Source organism: Gopherus flavomarginatus, chromosome 9, assembly GCF_025201925.1.
Source record: "Gopherus flavomarginatus isolate rGopFla2 chromosome 9, rGopFla2.mat.asm, whole genome shotgun sequence".
Classification (NCBI taxonomy): domain Eukaryota; kingdom Metazoa; phylum Chordata; order Testudines; family Testudinidae; genus Gopherus; species Gopherus flavomarginatus.
Window position 1 is genome coordinate 13,678,756 of NC_066625.1, and position 23,092 is coordinate 13,701,847.

At 42.2% G+C, this 23,092-nt stretch overlaps 1 protein-coding gene across 2 annotated transcripts in view; it reads left to right on the forward strand.

Annotated features, from left to right (window-relative positions):
* The window catches only part of PRKAR1B (protein kinase cAMP-dependent type I regulatory subunit beta), a 115,071-nt gene that overhangs the window by 69,111 nt on the left and 22,868 nt on the right, over nucleotides 1-23,092 (forward strand). For both annotated transcript variants that reach the window (XM_050966346.1, XM_050966347.1), the window contains exons 7-9: nucleotides 1,326-1,484; nucleotides 11,137-11,197; nucleotides 14,853-14,974. In XM_050966346.1, the coding sequence (XP_050822303.1) occupies nucleotides 1,326-1,484; nucleotides 11,137-11,197; nucleotides 14,853-14,974 (342 nt within the window). The remainder of the gene's footprint in view (nucleotides 1-1,325; nucleotides 1,485-11,136; nucleotides 11,198-14,852; nucleotides 14,975-23,092) is intronic.

Sequence of the window (23,092 nt, forward strand, 5' to 3'; positions counted from 1 at the left end):
AGGCTGCCTTTGGTGGCGCGCCTGCGGGAGGTCTGCTGGTCCTGCGGCTTCGGCGGCAATTCAGTGGCAGGGACACCAAAGGCGCAGAAGCGGCGGACCTCCCGCAGGCATCCTGCTGAAAGCTGCCTGACTGCTGTGGTTGGGGCAGCAAAATACATAGAGACGCCCCTGATTGTATGTTTCTTTTATTACAGTTTTCTTTATAGAGCTGTTTCAGCACTAATGTTCAGTCTCATTGATTTCTATTGTTACTGCTCCATAATACATTAGGATATACTCTGCACTTGATATGTGCATGCAGTGTCTGCTGTTCTTTAAACTTCTTAACACATTAACAGCCTAAAAAGGATGCCCCTTATGTCAGTGTATAGTGACAAAACTACATGCATGCTGCAAAACGTACAATCAGTCGCATTCTCTCAATGCAATGTAATGCCTCAGAAGCTGTACTGTCAATGGATAACAGGAGGAATTCACCCTAGCGTAGGGACCCTGCCCACCCCCCGTCTACTAAAGTGAAGGACTTACATGATGCAAAGGAACTTGGGTAGGCCATCTGAGCTGGGTTGTATTTCACCCAGTAAAAATGTTGTGCGATAACTACATCAATCAACAATAGTTTCTGATCTAAAATAGCTTTGGATCCGATCCATTTCATCAGCAGGATCATAATGGTAGTTTAGTAAATTAATTATGGGCCCTGGAGACCAATAGAACTGGTACATGAGTGGAAAGAAAAGGATAGTTATATTTACATGCTATCAAATCCAAAGTAGTCAGTAACCCACTAAGTCAATGGGAGACTTTGAAAACTATCCTTGGATAATTGATGAAGAGAATAAGCTTATAAAAGAAAAATCTCCCCTTTCAGATGATGTTTTCCTTGTTTTGTTCTGTTTTTCAGTTCACAACAATGGTGCTTTCCGACAAATCTCATTACAGTTTTTAACAAATCTCCTTCCTTTCAAGTTTGACAGTGTTAATAAAAAGCCAAAGTTGTGACAGTTCTGCTTGTCGATTCTCTGAGTGCTGAACACAGGGAAGGAAAACTTGATGCCAGTTAACCACAGGAGCTGAAAACTCAGAGAGTAAATACAATTATTGTGCTGAAGCAAGAAGACTTGAAATTCTGTCCACAAAGCAGGTTGTCACCCTCTTTTGTAACTGAGCGAGGAAACTGTTAGGCTACTGTTTTCTTTCTGTGCCTCCCAGCACTATCCAACTTAGATAGATAGGAGATTATTAAAGGGTTTTTAGGTAACTGGAAGTGGAAGGAAAAAGCCCAGATAAGCCCCCCGATTATTTTTTCCCTCTTCCTTTTGTAGGTTTATGTAAATGGAGAATGGGTTACCAGCATTGGAGAAGGAGGCAGCTTTGGGGAGCTTGCATTGATCTATGGAACACCAAGAGCTGCCACTGTCAAGGCCAAGACAGACCTCAAACTTTGGGGCATCGACAGGGACAGCTACAGACGCATTTTAATGGTGAGTTTTAAATGTTATGACTTATTCACATTACTAGTATTGTGCCATAAATGTGCACAATGTTTATATTTTACATTCAAATTATATCAGTGCTAAACCCTCTGCAGTTTAAGGCTCTAAAACAAACAAATGCACATTAAAATAAAACTGTGGGTCTGTGTGCCAGGAATGAGCATGGGGCTGTGTGCCAGGAACCCCTGAGTACTTCCCCTATCATACACAATAATACATCAGTAATTATTTAAAACTGTGAAACCCTCGAGGTCCACATCACTCCTCTAAGCTACCATACATCATCTTCTTGTTATCAACCCTCTCCTGTCCTCCCTCAACAACACCCCATGCTCGTTGCTTTGTATTGTCGTCATTCTAACTTACACTATAAGCTCTTCTTGGCAGGAGCTCCGAATGAGCTCTTGGCTCCATTACAGTCAGTGGGAAAACTCCCATTGACTTCAGTGAGTCCAGGATATGAACCCCCTACCTCCTCTGCATCCTTGTTTGTCAACAAAGTGCCGTGTATGTCCATGGCACAATAAATAACACTGCACGACCCTAAAACTGCAGTAGCAGCTTCGGAAAGCTGCTAACACTCTGTGACTTCAGGAAAAAGATTCCTTCCTCTCTCTCCCTCCCCCAAGTCTTTTCAAAGAAGCCTGTCATAGAAGCTGGCCACCTGCAGCATGCGTTAGGCTGTTGATTTGTCATTAGACCTTGAGTTGTGGATTTATAATGGAAACTTTGACACACGCTTAGCTAAAGCAATGTCGTAGTTTCACCACAATTATTTGTTTTTCTGATGTGAATGTACATACTCTTTTCTCCTCGACAAAATATTCCCTTCCTGTAGATAGTTTACACTTGAATAGTGTTATTTAAAGCATCTTTCTTGGTAGGAACTTTTCTTCATTGGTTACATTATTTCATTCTAGCCTGGAGCAAATGTTGCTATGATTTCTTGGTAAGAAAAGAATGTGTATTAAAAATATATACAGTACAAATGGAATTACTGGTTGGGTAGCTTAAGGGTTTAGCAAAGGGATACAATGGCTTTCAGTGTCAGGGTCATTAATTTACATCCAACTGAATTCAGCCAAGACATAATATTTATGCCATATGATGTCTGGTGGGTGCCTCAGTGAAGTGAGTTTGTGGCATATATCTAGTTCTTCATGGAGTGGTGTCCACATCACAAAAATCACCATCACAACTGGCACTCTCAGTAGAGGAGCTAAAGATTCATTGGAGAAGTAGATGAAATTATTCTTCCATCCATAGAGATAGGAGGCGGCCCCTCCAGGACAGGATTGAGATTCATTGACAAGCAGCTAGTAACGCCACTGAAGATGCTGTATCAGTTCTGTGGATGAACAGGATGAGTACTATTTGAAAGCTGCTTAGTGCAGGAGCAGCATTCGTTGACCTTCAATAAGACATTTATTTAAAACTTTTTTTTTAAACTCATAGGGAAGGAGAACATAACTTGTTCACTAGTACTTGACTAAGGCAATCAAGACAGGAATCTAGAATACTGCTTTAGATGATTCTGCTTGGTGCAAATACGATTCAAAAGTACAAAAGAGAAATTGTACAAGAGAGAAATAAACAGCATAACTGATGTGTTCTCTGGCTTTTTAAGAAAGGTCGTTTGGTTCTTTCTTTAATCTATCTAATGCAGTTACACAAGAATAAAGAGGAAAATTTCACAATCATCTTTGCTTTTGAGGCCCCTTTGGTCTAAAACTTGATGAAAATGGCAATAACTAATCACACGGAAGCTTGTGAACCATTCAGGTTTGATCACTCAGTTAGGGGTCAGATGCTCATCTCCATTTGATAACTATCTTCAAAAGCTGGGTGGGTATTTCTGGTGCCAGAAGGAATTTTACTAAAAAGGCATATAACCTGCAGCAGAGGAGCCTGCCCCTTTAATGCTGGTGCAAGTATGCTAAACATAGATACAGCTTGACTATTGTGAGCATCTATCTGATTCTAATATACAGATAACTGCCTTTAAAATGCATTTAGAATCCCTTGCTGCTTTCAGTCACTAAGTTCATAGCAAGATGATTTTGTGTATGAGCACTTTGTTGTTTTTACATTTCAGGGTTGTTGTTTGTTTGTTTTTTTAAAATGTGGCATAGTTGGTGCCATTAAAAATGGAATGTCTACTGCCCTCCATCAGAGAGTTGCTTAGTATTTTAGATGTCCCACATATTGTCTGGTCTCTTACCGGTTACTTCTGCTCATTGCCATTTTTTTTATCCACTTAAGCATTTCAATGATGCTTTTAGATTTACTGTATCCATAATTGTAATTTTTTTTTTCTTGGAGTGGACTAAAGTCTGATGCACACTGTCGATCTAGCTTTTGATTTCATTTGCCATGCATTTGTTGCTTCAGCCTGTATTGAAAGAACCATGTTAAAACAGATGTATTTCTGTATATTTCATCTTCTCTTCCTAGGCAGCTTAGTGCTTGAGGGTCATATTTACACTCACTCAACCAGCTGTGATGATAGCAAGCCTCGGGTCAGTTCCTTCAGTTGAGATGTGTAAAAAACTGCTTGGCATTCATTGCAATCTTTCATAAAGCATTATAACTTTGAAATTCTATGGGGGTTAAAATTTAAGTTCTTCTAAACCAGTCAACTCTCTTCCTCACCTCCCCAAATGTTCTTTCTGAGCACGCCACCCAGTTCTCTAACCTTATTTCCTCTGTCTAGGAAAGTTATCTGTGTTGTATGTTGCTTGCCTTACCTATGTAACACGTTTGTGGGTATCTTTGTTTTCATGTTTATATTTTCTTGAATGTGGGTAGTAAGGAATCTGTGGCTTGGAATTATCATGCAGCTTAAGTTGCTAAAATGTTGCTGCTGTCTTCCTTGCCATTTGGATTGAAAACCTTTGGGGATAGGGAGCTCCCCAAGACTGCATACAGCGAATACCACATAGACAAGGATAAAAGGAGACAAAATGTCCATTTTCTAATAGTGTCCCTATACTAAAACATCAAGTCCATCTCCCAGCCAAGTCAGCCCTCAGGCTGAGGATATAACACATATTAATCTGTTAAAATGGTGTTATAATTTCTCCTTTCAGAGAGTAATTTACCCTCCCTCCAACACACTTGACCTGGCTGTTATAGGGAAGAAGTTACAGGCTGGACACACAAACTTTGGTGTAGTCAGCCACAACATCACTGAAGTTGTCCACATGAGTCATCTGGCCAATTGTGACCTTCTCACCTCTGATCTGAATGGCTACAAACCCCAACAGCTCCTTTGTCCTGCAGTTGCTGGGGTCTGTCTGTGGCATGACAAGCCGGCCCTGCTTATACACAGTGAGTTACGTAGGATTGGAAGGGACTTCCTTGATCATCAGGGATTGCAGGCAACCCCATCATATAATCCCATGGATAAATTTATCAAGCTCCATTTTAAAACTGGTTAGGTAGTTTGCTCCCAACACTCCTAGTGGGAGGCTGTTCCAGGACCTCACCCCGCTGATGGTTAGAAGCCTTCTTCTAATTTCCAGCCTCAACTTATTCACAGCTAATTACTTATATCCATGGGCTATACTGTTGGGACACAACTAATGACCAGTCAAGGTTAGTCCATCCCTACTGTAATGTCTGACTTCATTTATGTTGTTCTGACCTTGTTTTACCAACAATGCTTCATAGTGCTTTGGATCGGAGAACACTGTTTCTTTTACCGTTCAGAAAAATTAAATCACATCAGTGCACATTTTTATACAATGTACATTGCATGGTGGCCAAAACATAAACCAAATCCAAAGCCTGCATTCCATTTAACATCTGTGCAATATAGCAGTAGGATCTTATGGCACACTTTGTTTTCATGGTTAGTATGCATTGTTTCAGTGACTCTTTGTTGTGCTCCCTTAAGAATGTACATTTTAAGCATAATTCAATATCAGTTTTATGTAGGGATATACAGCATAACCTTTTTATCTGAAACTTGAGCCTTGTTCTACCATTCGGTAGCCGTTTCTTTGGCTCGTCATTCAAGGCGGGGCTTTTTAGGAAATACCCAATCAACTCCAGCCGGTCCAGCTGTACTTCTGAAAATAAATAAATAAAAGGAGCTGGAGAAGGAAAGCAAAGAGGCGAGCAGAGGGGAAGAAAGGGATAGATTGGAATGAGAAGAGAGAAACTAGAGGAGGAAGGGGCAATTTGAGTACCTGTTTGGGGGCATCAGATGTCCTGGCTACCCTAATGTATACAGAACAATGACCAGGCTGGCCCCCATGGGACCTGTTCACAATCTCGGAGTCTATGGCATTTGTTTTTTCCAAGCTGTGTGCTGCTTAAACTAAGTTGGGAACCTGCTAAGTCTTGAGTTCCTCTAAACCAATGGGATTTGAACCCCTTTCTGGGATGTAGTTGGTGAACTAATCTGGTCTTGCTTCTACTGACTGACACCAAGAGGAACACTGTAGCTTAGAATTTAAAGGGAGACACTGCCCTCTCCATATTAAAGATTCCTCTTTGTAAATGGGAACAGTCATCTTTTAAGTAAGAACTTGTGAATGAGGATTCTGCTTCAGAGAAGGAGGGAGAGGAGACTAAGAGGGTGGGTGGAAAGAAACAGAAGGAGATGGAGGGGAGAAAGATCAGATCAGTTTGTCAAGCTCCCTATTAGTGTAGAATTGTTCCCTAAAGTACTATTACTAGTGTTTTTATCTATCCTGGTCTGAAGTGTCCCAAACAATGAGACTTCCCCACTTTCTTTGGTAAACTTTTCCAGGGGCTAATAGATCTCACAGTCAGGAAGGTTTTCCTGATATTCGTCTTAAATTACTCCTTTTTTTAACTTCCTCCCATTACTCCTAGTTATGCCTCCTTGTATCCTACATTGTAGTTTCTGTGCCTCCTTGGAGTTTACATCCTTTAGATATTTGTAGATCATTTTCATTTCCTCTCCTTAAAATCCTCTTATTTGTTGATCAGCTAAACGACACATATTTATACTGTTAATATTTCCTCAGAAGCCATTCCTAAATGTTTCAGTTAATTCTTCCCTGAATTCTTTACAATTTGTCTATGTCTTTCTGGCAAGGAGGGAACAGACAGATCACAACGGGCTAAGTATAGTTACACCAAAACCATATATGTTATTACTATTATCTCTCTGCTCTGTGGTAGGATGTCTTTGCATATACAGATCAAAATTGTATTGGACTTGTTTTTGCTGCAGTATCACATTGCGAACTCACGTCTGACTGTCCATAAATCTCTTTCAGCATTACTACTTTCCAGGTTTATCTGTCTTGTTGAATATTTGTGCCTTGGATTGCTTTCCCTAGATCTCTTAGCTGTATTTTCCAAACTGAATCTCGTTTTTTTTCTACCCCGTTTCAAATCTCTCTAGGCCCCTTGGTGGTATTTCCCCATTCCGCCAGCTTTTCACAATGTTTCCCAACCTGCAGATTTCATTAGTGTGTTATTGGCTAGATAGGTCTCCTAGATCATTAATGAGGAGCTTATATAAGGACAGGCCTAACACAGATTCCTGCAACATTCCACTTGGCACCTCTCTGATTCTCAGGTAGACAGGAAACTAATGGAAAGGTTACGATAGAGCAAAGGATTATGATAGTGTTCGTATTCTGTCTGATTTACATCGACTCTGAGTAATGTTTTATGGGACAATCCAGTGCTTTCTTAAAATCTAGATATATTACCCACAACACTTTTCTTCATCCACTGGTTTTGTAATTCTACCACTCTCCTATCTGCAATCAAACTGTGGCCAGTAGCTAGGGCAGGCTACTATACTAAATGGACAAGTTATAAAAAGCAGATGAGATGGCACAAAACAAATGGAAGAATGTGAGGAGAAGGCTGGAGATGGGGATTAAGGGAGGCAGAGAAGTAGGAAATCAAAAATTCTCTCTCTTCCTGTTTCCATGTGGTATAAAGGTCAGCAATACTGATCTGAATACCAGAACAAATAACCATGTGTTTGCGTTGTAATAATAGTGTAGTAATGTTTTCTCTAAAGTATCCCTCTGCTCTACCCTGGAGGCAGTCAAAACACAGAAGGATATCCGAAAGTAACAACAAAACATTCTGAACTAAGTTTTATGCCCATGCCTGGGCAAGTGCTTTGGAAGTGGTGAGAGGAAGCAGAGAATCTTTTCTTCTGTAATTGGACAGAGTGCAAGAGCTGGTGGCCAAGTAGGGTTGCCTGAAGAATTCAAGAGTTCCATGTGAGGGCATTGCTTTGCCTTGCTTTCCTGATGGACAGTGGGGGGATGTACTGGCTCTTGTACATCATAGCAACAGGAGCAGCCCTAGCCGTTTTGCCAGCCGGGATGGAAAACGTTTTTGGCTCCTCCCCACTCTCACCCCCAAATGGCAGACCAAAAACAACGACAAAAAAGCAGAGCCAGCCCAATCAGTGGAGCAGAAATGGCCAGCCAGTCACAGCAGAGTAACTACAACAACAACAAAAAGCCGAACAGCACTGTGGTCTGGCACCAAAGGTGGTACCCAGGGTGACTGCCTTTGCTCGCCCACCCCTAGAACCGACCCTGTATTGCAACTCCCACAGCTCAGCATGCTCTCTCCAGCACCCAAGCAGAGTTATGCTTTTTCAAGCACCATGGAATGGCATCCAACTTCAGCATTAATACCTCATTGAGATGAATAGAAGCAATTCCTACATCTCAGAACTATTATTCCAGGTTGGCTGCAGACTCAGGCATATTTAGTTCATACTTTAAAGGTTTCTTTCACAAACACATGAACTAGGCTCTCTCTACACTAGAAAAAAATTGTAACCATATTTAATAGGTGTGACACAGGGATGCACCCGCCTGATAATACGGATCTCTTAAGCTGTGTGTAGACAGGGTGTGGGCTTTTTAACATGTGGCAGCCAGCCTTGCTCCTTTTTCATTTCTGCCAATTTTGTTCCTTGGTTCTAGGTCCCTAGGCTGAGGTCTAGGGAAACTAGTGGGGCTTTTTGTTGCTAGAATGCATTGTCTCTTTTCTTTTGAAGATCTGTCTCCTTGGTATAGTGGGAGTCAGGAAAACTGGACTCCGCTTCTAGCTCTGCCACTGGCTCTGTGTAACCTTGGGCAAGTCCATTTTCCTCTCTTTTCTCTCCTCCCTTTTGTCTGTTGTATCTATTTAGACCATAGGATCTTTGACCTAAATGGACTGTCTTTCACCATGCTTCTAGCATCAGCTAGTGCAAATGGAATCTCAGTCTTGATTCTGGTCTCTAGGTGCTATCACAACAATAATAAATATTAATAATTAATTAATAATAAACTTCCATTTAGTTCTTCACACTTACAACATTCCAATCAGGCTAGTTTTGTCGGAGAATTCTATAGAACTGCGTTGGCATTGTTATAATCTTACAGAATCAAGAGTTTACACACACGTTTCTTAAAGAAATTGATGGGCTCTTTGCCCTCAGTGCCAGCCAGGATGTCTAGAGTTCTTACCTTTCTGTCTCTCATCTAGTTCTCGAAATACTCCAGGGTGTGGTCAGGCAGCCTTTCATGGTTTCTGATTACTGCTTCTTAAAATTCATCTGTGTCCGCAGTAATTTTAAAAGCATTTTCCACATCTGTCTCTACATGCCCTGGCCCATCGATCTAAACCACCAATCTGGTTTTCCACAGCTGTCAATTTTGCTGGTCTGGTTTCCACTCTGGATTGCAGGGAGGAGAGCAGGGAGTACACAGGGTCCAGTTTTCCATTCATTGTCTCACAGTGAGCTGTCAGGATTTGGCGAGGTTTGCAGAAATTCCTCCATTTGAAGTTTGTGTTTTTACTCTTGGCATTTCCAGTACTCTGACGGCCTCTAAGGTAGAGAGCATAGTTAGTCAGATGAAGAGGTCAGGTGAAGGTTACCAATGCTATCTCAGCATGTGAGAAGAGATCCTGGGAGACAAAGGATCATCGAGGGCTATACAATTGTGAAGGATGGGAGCAATGATGTTGGCTGCTGCTGCTGCTGCTGTGGTGCAAAGGCACCTGGTAGAACGTGGCAATCACTGCTGGTCTGGTGGTTCTACTCCAGTACAGAAGGAGCCTAGGAGAGGAGCAAAAATGACAGTGACTGTTGCTCTGATGCACAGTGGACCCAGAAGGAGCGTAATTAGCCGTTACTGCTGGTGCTGATGCTTCTATCCCCCTGCAGAGCTGATGTAGGAGTAGAGGGAAGGTGGCAGCAACTGCTAGTGCTGTTATTCTGGGGTCAAATCCAAACCCTGTTGAAATCACTAGAAAGACTCCCCTTGACTTCAGTGAGTTTTGGATCAGACCTATGGGTGGGTGTAGGAGGAGAGAAGTTTAGTTCTTAGTAGTACAACTGAATAGAGGTATCTGGCTTTGTTCTTTCCAGAGTTTTGTCCCAATTTTATATTTTCACCCTTACTGGAAGCTTTGACAATGGAGATTATTATACTGCCCTTTTCTTCTCTCTTCCTAGCACCCATCCACACTTTCCCCTTACAGGAGGACAAGACAAGTGGCTTTTTCTACAGCAAACACTAATATTTATTTATGGCTTATCCACTCATAGTGTGAGTAAATGTGGCCTGGGTTTCCCCATTCCTCAAAAGATTAGCATGTCCTTTCTGCACGGAGCTCTGCCTTCGTAGCTCTGGCTAGCAGGTGCACCTTCTGCCAAGATATTTCACACAGCTGGAAAATGGGCTCAATTCTTATACAGCTCTGCCAAGTGAATAATTGTAAACCAAGCAAATATTAAGTGATGGCAAGAACAACCTTTTTCTATGGCTTGCTCTTTGTTACCAGGGATGGGACTTGTTCTTTTAGGTCACCTATGACTATACAATGAAGGGAGAAGGGATGAGATTGATAATACGTGAGTAAAACTGCTGGGAAAGTTCTGTAGGGCAGGACACCTTTTCTTATGCAAAGAGTAATCTGGGTGCAGTGCATCTTGTATTTGAAAAGTCTAGGGTCATAACTGAATCCCTTTCTGATGTTCTGAAAACCCTTTATGATGGCTGCATGTAACCAGATAAAATACTTTATCATCGTAACTTTTTTCAATAATAACAATACTAATTTTGTTTATTTGTATTCCATATGCACCTAGAGGGCCTAACTAGGTTGGAGCACCATTATAAAAGGTGCTGTAAAGATATATATATAAATAATATAAAATAATACTTAATAATAAACTCTTGGTGAGCCCCGTTGAAGCCAAGGGTGTCTGAGCAGGCAGATCAGACTGAATCTGTAATGGGCTTCCTCCCATTTTTTAATTGTAAGCTCACTACTTGTGGACCTCATGCATTATAATATCTAAAAATTAATGGAGAAATGCAGCTGCTTAAAATTAATTGCTGAAAAGGGACCAAATTCACCCTTGGTGTCCAGTAACTTCATACAAGTCAGTGGAGTTATATGAGGGATGAATTTGATCCTTACTGACATTACTTATGAAGGATACGGCTTACCCAGACATTTTATGAAGAAAATCTTGCTGTAGGCTATTTATACTGGCTGTGTTTGAGTTTCAGAAAGAAAAAAAAATCAGAAAGAGCAGCTGGAAGAGCAAATCACAAAAATACTTCGTGTAATGTTCTGTCTTTTCTCTCTCTCTCTCTTGCTCTCTCTCTCTCTTTAATAACAGGGCAGCACACTGAGAAAGCGAAAGATGTATGAAGAATTCCTGAGCAAGGTCTCCATTTTAGGTCAGTTGCCCTTTGGACTTCAGTGTTCATTTCTCTGTCACACATGTTGTCTGAATACATTTTGGTCTTTGATGAGATGCTAAAAGTGGCAAGTGGTTGAACAGAAGACCTCACAGTATCATCTCCAGCCAAGGAAAAGCATGTAAAAAAATGCAAATGGTTCTTCTCACTAGAACTCATTTTTCTCACCCTTACTGTGTACCAAATCAGAATTAGGTGGGGTGAAGTCTTTCCTTGAAAATCTGAGTAGGCACTTTGCTAGTAACTTTCTAAGCAGTGGTGTCACAAGTGGGCAGTAGAAGAGGGATTTTTGTAATATGAATGTGTTATAAAGTGCTGTTAAATCTTTCCAGCTGACAGGTGAGAAACTTCTTTTTCCTGCAGGAATGATCTTGTAGTCTCTTATATGCATTTACGTGGGCTAAAAAATCTGACAGTACGGATCTAAGTGGGCTTAGATTGTTTTTGTCCTGTTCTTTTATAACCCAGGTCTTACATTCTTAAAACATCTGTTGAGCTCCTTGTCCTTGGATTTTGTTTCCCTTTGATTAATGTGATAGCCACGAAATTTGGATGTGTTCTTGATGGCCTTCGTAGGAAAAACAACAGCCCCCTAATGCCTGACCAATCAATCACCATTAGGAGAACAATTTCTAATAAGGAGGACAGTGTTAGATGATACAATGAGATGCTGATTCTGTGGGAAATGCATCACGTTCCCGCTTGAAGTCTGTCTTTGGCTATTTTAAAAAAATATATAGGTTAATATACTATATAATTGAATAAAAATCTTCATAGTTTCTATTTAAACAATTTGTTTGCTTATTTATGATATTCCGCTACCATTTTAGCTGATACGATCCTGCAAAAAAGATACTTAGTGAAAATGTACTTGAACTTCTCAGAATATCTGGCATGAGAAATTTGCAATTACACTTGTATTCTTTGATTAATGTCAGGTAAATCATTCATTTATATTCTCATCTTTTCTGGCAGGATGCAAAAGAGCCTTCTCCATTACTCAATTAAGTCTTCATAAATTAGGAATGCAAATTATGCCAAATTATATGAAGTGTTTAAGGAAAAAAAATCTCTGTACCTGCACTAATGAAGTACAATTACAGCAATGAGACATTTAAAAGTAATTTCAGAGTTTGAAGTTATTCAGAAATGAACTCCCTTAAGCATGCAAGTTGACACTGTAATCTTATACTCAGTCCTCACTTCAGCAAAACTCCCATAGACTTCAGCTCAGCCACTTTAAAATGCACCATTATTTGCTGTAGGAGGTTCTCCTCAGTAAGGACTGAATGAAGACTTCAAATTTGGCTTTATTTTCAATGCAGAACGTTATTAGACAACATATATAGTGCTGTGGATGCATTGAGAATTTAGCTGAAATATCTAATACTATTTTGTGTTTAAACAGTAGATGACAGCTGGCAAACTCAATAGTCATTTGAGACATCTCAGCCATACAGTACAGATAAATCAACCCCATTTCCCCCTTAACCAAGTCAGAACTTAGTAATTTATTGATATAAACATTTGATGTTTTGAATATAACATTTCCAGGTTTGAATACTTCCTCTCACTAGTCAACTATGGCATTTTAGATGTAAAGTTTTAAAAATTGCATTCAGACTTATTTAGATTATGATGCGCAGGTTCAATGTATATTTCAAGATATGAGAACATTAATATTTTGAAAACTTTCCTCTGAGGCTATTTAAATGTGAGATCAAGATTTGATATGCAAAATTAGGAGATTACAAATCTGCATATAATCTACTTTATCTGCATGTATAAATTTACCTCTGGAACTAAAAGAACTTTAAACAGTTACTTCATGTAAATTCCTCTATAAAGTTTTTATTTGCAAGTACCATTAACTAATGTATTTGTAATGGTACAATCCCTGTAGACAAGAGAGAGACTTCGTGACCAGAGCTACAATTAGCTTTGAATTTTTCATAAAGCCAACTGAAGAAAAAGTTTAAAGGGACTCTTTCTTTTCATTGTAAATTACTGACTCCTTTTTTTTTTCAATCAGAAAGCCAGTTCTTCCAGTCTTTAGAAAAGGATTTTATGCATATTTTTAATTAAGCTGTACACTTTTTGAATATTGCACTTACAATATTTTTATGGGCTATGTTTGCAAAGTAAAGGTCATAAATGATGTAGGAAAGTAACTTAGTATGCAACTATGGAACAAAATTATTGAAACTGTTATTTTTAAGTGCACATGAGGAAAAAAAGGAATAACAGAAAATGCTCAGTTATATGTACCAAGTCACTCTGAACTTACTGCCGCATAGTTTTGTTAGACCCAATACATACTTCTGACTTCTGCCACAGGTTTATTTTAATATGCCTAATTTCAGCACCAAAACTTTTCTTTTTTCATGATGCTTCTAAATAGCTTTTTGAATAACAAGAGGAAGAAGCAGAGTAGAGTGTAATAAAGAAGAGGCCAAATTAAGCCCTAACATCAGCAGTTGTGATTCTTGACTTCAAGTAATTCATACTAAAACGTCCGTTCTCCCATCATTAGTGAAGTCCTGTTGCATGCATTTTAATGTTTACTAGCAAATTCTGCTTTGAAGACATACAACATTTTTAGGCCACTCTTGGAAAATAAAAGCTCCATTCCTGCATTCCTTGTGCACTTCAGTTGGCCAAAATTGTCACTGAAATTAGGTTACAACCTTAAACATAACCATGCTAAAACAGCCTGATCTTGAGGCCCTCATAACAATGAGAGTTTTTCCATTGGCTTTAATGGGACACTGATCAGATGCCTGGAACCAGGTTCTCATCTCTTGTTGTCTCCTTTGTAGCACAAAGCATACACCTACACCGCAAGTGACAGTGAGTCTCTGAGCCCAGGTCTATAGACTCAGGCTCACTGGGCTTGTACCATGGTGCTAAAAACAGCCATGCAGACATTTGGGCTCAGGTTGGAGCTCGGGCTTTGAAGCCTCGGAGGGGATGGGGGCTTCAGAGCCCAAGCTCCAGCCCAAGCCAGCAAGCCTGCCCGGCTGTTTTTAGCACTGTGGTACATGCCTGAGGCTGTAGACCCGAGCTCTGAGTCTCACAGCTGCAGGGCTGCCATGTGCAGCGTAAATGTACCCTCAGAAAACAGGCTGTAAATAGCCAACTGAGAATCCCCTTATCAGGGAAGAACTCTCACCCGTGTAGCCAGTAGAGCTTGCTGCTGCACTAACTTCCTCTCTGGTGCTGGCGTTTATCAGAGGCAGTGAGGGAGTGGAACTCTGCTCTGCTCTTTCGCAGCTGGGCTCATGCACAGCTCTTACGGTAGGGTAGCTCCTAGTCTGCTCAAATACACTTCGGGTCAGGGGCAGCACAGAGCAGATCCTGGAATCGGGGAGATATAATCGTCTGTTGCTACCTAACGTTTAAAATTATTCACTTCATCTTGGGCATCAGAAATCACACAGATAGTCAATACTTTCATGTTTCCTGAATAGAGATTCAGGCAAAAGGCACTGATGAAATAAAAGTGAACTGACCACAATTTCATTGTCTTCTAATATTTCTTTTTAAACAGAACCTGAAGTATCAGGTTAGATGTGAATCCTGTGTCAAAGTTAGACACTTTTACAGTAAAGCTGTATCATCTTTAATATTTTAGAATCATTGGACAAATGGGAACGCCTTACAGTAGCAGATGCACTAGAACCTGTCCAGTTTGAAGATGGAGAAAAAATTGTGGTGCAGGGAGAGCCAGGGGATGACTTTTTCATCATCACAGAAGTAAGTGTGGCTTTCTGACAGAATTTCCCATGGTGGGGTTATGTTCAAGCGACTGGAATGAAAAAAGTTGGCCAAATTTAATCTTAGTTCATCCATTGTAAATCTGGAATAACTCGACTGAGGTTAGTAGAGTTACTCCAGAATCAACTGAGATCAGAATCTGTACCACTGGCTTCTAGGGGGAAGTGCGGCCGAGGTGGAACTGCTATGTAATAATCGAATAATGCTGATCTGTAATTTATGAATACTGTATGTGGTGTGGTCAGTAAGGTAGAGTATGGTATAGCTATGCTGGGTTATTAGATTTCCTGTATGAATGTATTGGTCTAGTTTAAGAGGGGGATGTCGTCAAAACAAACAAGAAGGCAACGCAATGGCTCTAGATAATTCTGATGGGTGTTAATCTTTTCCAGGCTAGTGTGGGGTGTCTGAGGCTCAGAAGGGACTAATTAACCTGTTACGCCACCCCCGGGGGAGGGATTAGGTTGACAGGCAATCTCTGAGAATTGAGCCCAGCTGAGCAGGAGCAGGCAGGTCTAGTATAAGGCCAGGAAGAGCGGACAGAAGGGGCTGTACTGTGGGTTTAGAGAGGAAAGAAGGAAATCCTGCGGAAAAGTAGGAGCCCTGAGATCCAGGCCCTGAAGAAGGAGTTTACTCAGGAGGGTGGTGGAGTGAAAACCTGATAGAGGTGGAGTAGGAAAAGGCTTGGGGTTAACTGCAGTAAGGTTTGGGTCAGTGCAGACCTTGGCCCAGCGGGTCCCAGAGCTGGAACCTGGAGTAGAGGGAGGGCACAGGTTCCCCTACCAGACACTGAGGAAGTGGTATAGCCAGTGATGAGCTGCCAAAATATTAACAACCGGTTCCCTCCTCCTCACCCCACGAGGGTGTCATGTCCCTCCACGGGCCTCCTGCCCATCCAAACCCCCACGTTCCTTGACAGCCCCCCCCCCAGACCCCTGCTCCATCCACACCCTTCCCTGTCCCCTGACTGCCCCCTGCCACCCCATCCAACCCCTTCTTTCATTCCTGATGGCACCCTGGGACCCCTGCCCCATCCAACCACCCCTTCTCTCTGTCCCCTGACTGTCCCTGGAATCCCTACCCCTGACTGCCCCCCACCTCCCCATCCAACCCCTGCTCCTTCCTGACTGCCCCCCCCAGGACCCTTGCCCCTGTTCAGTCCCCCTGTTCCCTGCCCTCTGACCGCCCTGACACTAAGCCACCCCCCCAACTCCCCTGCCCTCTATCCAGCACCCCCTCCCTACTCCCTGCCCCCATACTGCACTGCCTGGAGGTGGGGGCCAGGCCAGGGCTGGGACCGGAGCGGCTCGGCCGGAGCCAGGGTACTCGGCTGGGCCCGGGCCCAGACCCCGGGCGCTGGACCGGAGCCGCGCCGCCCTGCCGAAGTCAGGGCCGGACCCCGGGAGCCGGTCCGGAGCCGTGCCGCCCAGCTGAGGTCGGGGCTGGACCCCGGGAGCCGAGCTGGAGCCACGCCGCCTGGCCGAGGTCAGGGCCGGACCCCGGGAGCCAGGCAGGAGCCGCGCCGCCCGGCTGAGGTCGGGGCCGGGGTTGGGGGCCAGGCCGGAGCCATGCGGCGCCTGGAGCCCTCCTCCCGCTCGTGCCCCCGTCCCCCTGCCCCAGGTCACCTGGGGGAAGCCGCTGCTTCCTTCTCAGCCCTCCCAGGCTTCCCGCGCAAACAGCTGATTCGCGGGAAGCTGGGGAGGGGGAGGAGAAGCCGGGGAAGCGTTCAGGAGAGGAGGCAAAGCGGAGTGAGATGAGCTGGGGCTGGGGGAAGGGCAGGAAGCTGCTAGAGCTTTTGTTAAATTTAAAAGCCCTTTTTGAACCAGTTGTCCCTGGCGGGACAATCAGTTCTAAACGGGCTTCTAAATTTAACAACCGGTTCCCACGAACCAGTGGGAACCGGCTCCAGCTCACCACTGGATATAGCCTTGGATTGGAGGACTGCTGATACTCGAGAAGGGAAAAACTATAGTGACCTAATCAGAGGGCCAAGCCATGAAGAGGGAGCAATTGAGTCACAAAGAGGAAGCATAGAAACTCCTGGTGTGCAAGAGGGGCTGCGGCATGAACAAGAGAGAGATCAGGGCAACAGACCGAGTGGAGTTACTCCCCACACACAGTCAATCCAGCCATGAGTGAACCCTGTGACAATAAGCATCCTCCTAACAAATGCTTGGAGGTGGGTGGAGGGGAGGGGCAATTCCAAGACCCTGGCTATTAGAGGTGAAGATGGCTTCCAGGCTCCAACCCGAAGTTCCTCAGCTGTTTTGCTGAGGTTGGGACTATAGAGATCAAAAGGACCCTGAACAGTGAAAATGACTCTCTCTGGAGAGTAAGGGAATGGAAGCTGAGTGTCTGCTGTCCTGGAAGACATGGAATACAGACACTGGTCTTGTAGGAGTGGCTGAAGCAGTTGGGGCCTTCCCCAGCCCTGGGCTTATGTCTCAGGGAAAGTCTATACAGATGCCTATCTATCTGTTGTTTTAAGATCTGTTTTCTCTGAAATGCTTCCGTTCTAAATAAACAGTACTTTTGCTTTAAGAAGGTGCTCCCAGAAGGAACAGAACTGCAGGTACTGAACCAAACTCGGACCTGCTGAAATAATCACAGTTAACACCGGAGATCTGCAGCCCAAAGTCTGGTCCAAGAGTGCGAGAATTATGGGATTCCCTGCTCACTTCCTCCCCACCCAAAAGAGGTGAAAGCTTGAGACCTTAGGGCGAGGGGCGGGGGGAAAAGACTAGGAGGGGTCAGAGGTGCAGTTAGCCCAGCAACTGTGACAGGTGGTAGCGGTAATCTGTTCCTCTACTTTGCTTAAACCAAATCTGGGTGGCTGAGAGGCTTTCTTGCTTGCTCTCACACAGGCAGTCAGACCAGTCAGGCATCTGAGACATCCTCTGGGAGGTCATTTGACACTTCCCTTTCAGCTCCATCATCTCCCTTCTGCCTCACAATCAAGCAGATGTTGATGGGTATTTTACACACACAGACACACAAATATAGTACAACTTGGAGCAAGAAGATAATATAAAAATGACTCAAAAATACAAAAACATCTTTAGTGTGTGACCATATTCTTACAGTATTAGGAACCCTCACTCCATCTATCCACATCCAAGAGTTTTGGCTGCATAGTTTCTATTGCTAGCTCAGGGAATGTACATATACAAAGGTATAGACCCTACCCATTAAGCCCTACTCTAGAATCATTAGGGGCCTGCAAAGCAGCATCTCCAAATTTTGTGAGGGCAGCCAGAGCTCCCTTGGCTCCCTCCTCTCTCAGATTTTTGGGCAGGTACCTCTGCATAAGGCTGCCAGCATGTGGCCCACAATGAATATAGTGTGTATAAAGTACCTTTTTTTCCTTCCTTTTTATGTGGGTGTTGAAGCACTGAAGAAACTTTGGACTTGGCTTCCCCACTTTTGATACCCACAAAATTTTGAGTGCAAGTCATTGCATCTGCATATCAGGTAGTTAAAATGTCTAAATGACATTAATTGTGCCCACAAAAAAATGTGGGTGCAAAAAGGGAGGACAGATTTTCAAAACCCAGCCCATAATATATTTGTAGTTAGTAAAACAGCTTGTATGTAAGTAGCATTTAGAAAATATAGCTTCTTTGTCAAACAACACAGTGTACATTTCAACAAGTTTTCTAAAAAATTTGTGGCTCCATGGAGCAGCAAAAGGCTACAGTATTAACTAAGTTTTCTTAGCCATCAAATCCAGTGTGGAAAATTGGCAGCCTGCTTAAGAGTTACCAAAGGCCTTTATTTTCCTCCTCTTAACCGAACAGCTGCGAAGACTTGAATGGGGAGCAAAGCACTAGCACTGCATACTCATGTACTATCTGTTCTTCTATCCCTCCAGCCATTCATCCATTCACTCCTAGAATTTCATCTACATGTTTCTCACTTTGGAAGCTGCCTGTGTTTTTCTGCGTTAAAGAATGAAATCCCCTTATCAGTTATTTTATATACAAGTTACACTTGTGCCTGCTTGTGCTGCTGTAGTTCTGAGTTTGTAGTTCGAACCTCATTTCATAGAGGTTTATCGCTCAGATATAAAACTTTTTTCAGGAGATGTGAGCAGAGCCATCAGGAACAAATTATTTTGCAAACTTTGGTTGAAAGTAGTTTGGCTGGTTTGCAGTTACATACGTCCAAAAAATATTAGCTCCTTTCATATTCTTTTTTTATTTATGGCCTTACATCCACAAATACTCTACAAACATTACCGAGTTATTTGCATGCTATAAATACAGGAATAATTTCACATGCAACTGAAATGCAGTCACTTTTGGGGTGTGGTATGGCAGTTGTTTAACAGTACACAGTGACACTATGCAGAAGCAATTTTAGACTGGATTTTTATTATATATTATATTAATGCAAAGTGAAAATGAGTCAACAGTGTGATGCAGTTACAAAAAAGGTTACTATCATTCTGGGGCATATTAATAGGAGTATCGTATGTAAGACATTGGAGGTGATTGTCCCACTCCACTTGGCAGCAATAGGGCCTCAGCTGTGTCCAATTCTGAGCACCACATTTTAGGACAGATGTGGACAAGCTAGAGAATCCAGTGGAGAGAAATGGAGAGTCCAGTGGAGACCTATGGGGAAAGGTAAAAACAACTGGACATGTTTAGTCTTGAGAAAAGAAGGCCGATGGGGGACCTGATAATCTTCAAATATGTTAAGAACTGTTATGAAGAGGATGTGGATCGATTGTTCATCATGTCCACTGAAGGTAGGACAAGAAGTGATGGGCCTGCAGCAAGTGAGACTTAGGTTAGATATTAGGAAAAACTTTCTAAATATAAGAGTAATTAAGCTCTGGAATAGGCTTGCAAGGGTGATTATGGAATCCCCATCACTGGAAGTTTTTAAAAACAGGTTGGACAAACACCTGTCATGGAAGCCTAGGTTTACTCAGTCCTGCCTTGGCTGGACTTGATGATGTCTTGATGTCCCTTCCAGCCCTACATTTCTATGATTATTATGTACAATAGGTGTGTACTTAGAAAAAGCAATGGCCCAGCTTCTGAAGCTTTGAAACAATCACAGGGACTTCTGGGATTGATGTTCCAAAGGGTGTCTCCAAGTTTATATAGTTTTGTAGCTCTTACCATATAAGAGTCCCTAGGAGTGTCAGGCCTACTACAGATTTTAAATAGTTGGCACCATAGTTTTTGTTAACCTGCTCTATAAGCCACCCATGTTTTGTTAACCTTCATAGTTGTTTTTCTCTATAACATTACTTTGAGGTGCTAACATTCCAACCATGTTGGCTCTTCACAGGAACATTCCTGGTACATGGGGTAGCACCTGACATGATTTGTGCAAAGAAATGTATACATTCAGCAGTGCTCAAATGGTAACTTGAATTTTTGATTAGCCTAGTTAGTATGTTATGCCTCTTACACTTGACAGTCAAACTGTTTTCTGATGCTGTTGGTTTGGCAATCATCTGTGTTGATTTTTGTGGCCAGTCATAATTATATGTTTATTTAGCTGTGAGTTTGCAGCCCTGTTTTGATTCCAGGAAATAATAATGTTGTTCTGTAAACTATTGTATAGTGTCTGCCTGATACCATTACCAGCTGTTCAATATGAAGAGGAAGATATTATTGAGTTGGTTGGATTTTCATTTGTTATAATAACCAATTTGCAGCACCTAGATATGGTATCTATGACAAATAAATTAATAAAACCAATAGATTATTTTGTGACAATATAGACAGTATTCGTTACAAAACAATTCAAATGTCTTGTGGTTCAGTGCAGCTATAACTTTGTATTTTAAATATACAAATATCCATACACACAGTTATTGACAATACATGCTTTTGTGCTTTTTTATTTAACCTAATATCTATGGCGACTTTCCTCCAAGGATCTCCGCAAAAGTACACGGAGATCTCCAAGAGAACTCAGCCACCTCCTAAACTTCCACTGGGTCCCAGTCATAAGTTTGCAAATACTACTACTGTACTCGTGATGGATGCAGGGAGTCCTATCCTCCAATTATTGTTATGTTTAACCATTTTAAAGACTGATTAAACTTCACAACAACACGATGAAGTAGATAGCCATTATTCCCATGTTACCGATGCGTGACCTGAGTCACAGAGAGTTTGAGGGCAGTGTCCATTAATTGAGAGTGCCTCCATTTTTTCCTGAAGTGCTGAGTACCCACCGCTCCCACTGACTTCAGCTGGAGATATCAGTCTCAATACATCTGCAAATGTCTCAGACTGGGTGCCAAAAAAAGGGTAGTAACTAAATTAGCATCCACTTGTGAAAAACAGGGACTAAATGCTTTGGGTCAAAGTGAGTCAGTGACTAAGTAAGGAACAGCACTCAGGATTCCTTTCTTCCATTCTACTTACTTGGCCCCACCCCGTCGACATACAGCACTTCATTTTTCTAACTCCTTCTGGCCTTTTCTCTGTCCCTGAAGGGGCAAGATATGTGGCTCCCTCCAAAACCAGTGAATGTTTGCAAATTTGCTATAAATTAGCTGTCTGGCCTTCCTCCTCCAATCAAAACTTTCACACTCCTGGATGATCAGAAAAGCCAACACAAAGTAAACCATGAATAATTTTCTGCTGACTGCATACGGTGGTGGAGTCCATCTTTCTCTTAACAGGCACATTGAGTATTTTTGTCACATGGAATAATCTCCACTGCCTTGCATTTGTTCACTCATCCTGCTAGTACCATAGCACTCTTTCCACATAATCCTTTGGCTTATTTTATTACTTATATAGTCAGTGTTCAAGCCGCTGTTCAGGAAAGCATCTCTGTTATGCATTACAGTATTTAGCATTCCTATGCATGTGTTCACGTCCCATTTGAAATCAAAATCAAGCACTTTTAAGTTCTTTCATGAACAGGGCTGGCCTATGCAGGCATTTAAGTGCTTTCCTGAATGATAGCTGTGATCATTAAAGAGATTTATTTAAAAAAAAATACATGTCTACACTGGCACAATATGTTATACATAAGATAAAGATGAGAATAGGGGACCCATTTCTTCCCTTAGTTATAGCTGTGTGACTCTGCTGACTCCAGCAGGATTGCACTGATGGGTAAGAGGGCAGAATGTTGCTCAAGAAGTGAGAAAGACTCTAGTTTTAATGTCTGCACTAATAATTTTTAGCCTCCTTTGAGATCTATGGAAGAAGAGTGCCACAAAAGTGCAAAGCATCGTCATCCATACTTTACAGAAGAAGAAACAATAATTTATATTCCGGTTTGCCCCAGAGGCTTCAACCAGTCAGGACTCTGTTGTGTTAGGCCCTTCCCCAAAGAGGGGTTCACGGTACTTCGGTGTGTATACAAAAACATTTAGTTTGTGGCCGGCTCCACTAGTGTGCTGCATAATGAGTCTCTGTGTGGGCCCTGCTGACATGCTCTAACAGTTCCTTTGTGCACTTTGATCTATCTTGCTTTGAAATAGGAATAGATCAAAAATGTAATAAGGAACTGTTACTGTACTTCAGCACACTCCATACAGCCACTCTTGTGTGGCAGGCTAGTGTAGGATAGGTTCACATCCCAGCTTGCTGCAAACTAAATGTTCGTGTAGACAAGCCCTTACTTGCACAAAGTCAATGTCACAACCATGATAAAAACCCTGTCCCATATCTAATCCATCTATCCTCATTGTCTGCCAGATGAGTAGCGTAGCCCCTCTCTGTCCCCATTTCCTTATATGCAAAAAACTGAGGGAATTATACTATTAACAGAAAACCCCTACCCATTTAAGATGTCCATAGCCACATGTACTGGAGGTAGGAAAGTATTATTAGCCCCAGTTTGCAGATGGGCAAACAGACACAGAGCATGTATGTGTGCGTTTGTGTCTGTCTGTCTATCTGTCTTTCTCTCTCTAGTGGTAAATATATCCTCAGGATTCCAGGACAATTAAGCTTTTCTTTCACCCTAAATTTTCATAAACACTCATACGATGTCTTCCTGCATTAGAATGGGCTCCTCATTTTTCACGTAAATCTACAATCAGCAGCAGACCCCCATCAAGACTTGTCTCAATTTAAATATCTAATGGCTAAGAAAATTGTTTTTCAG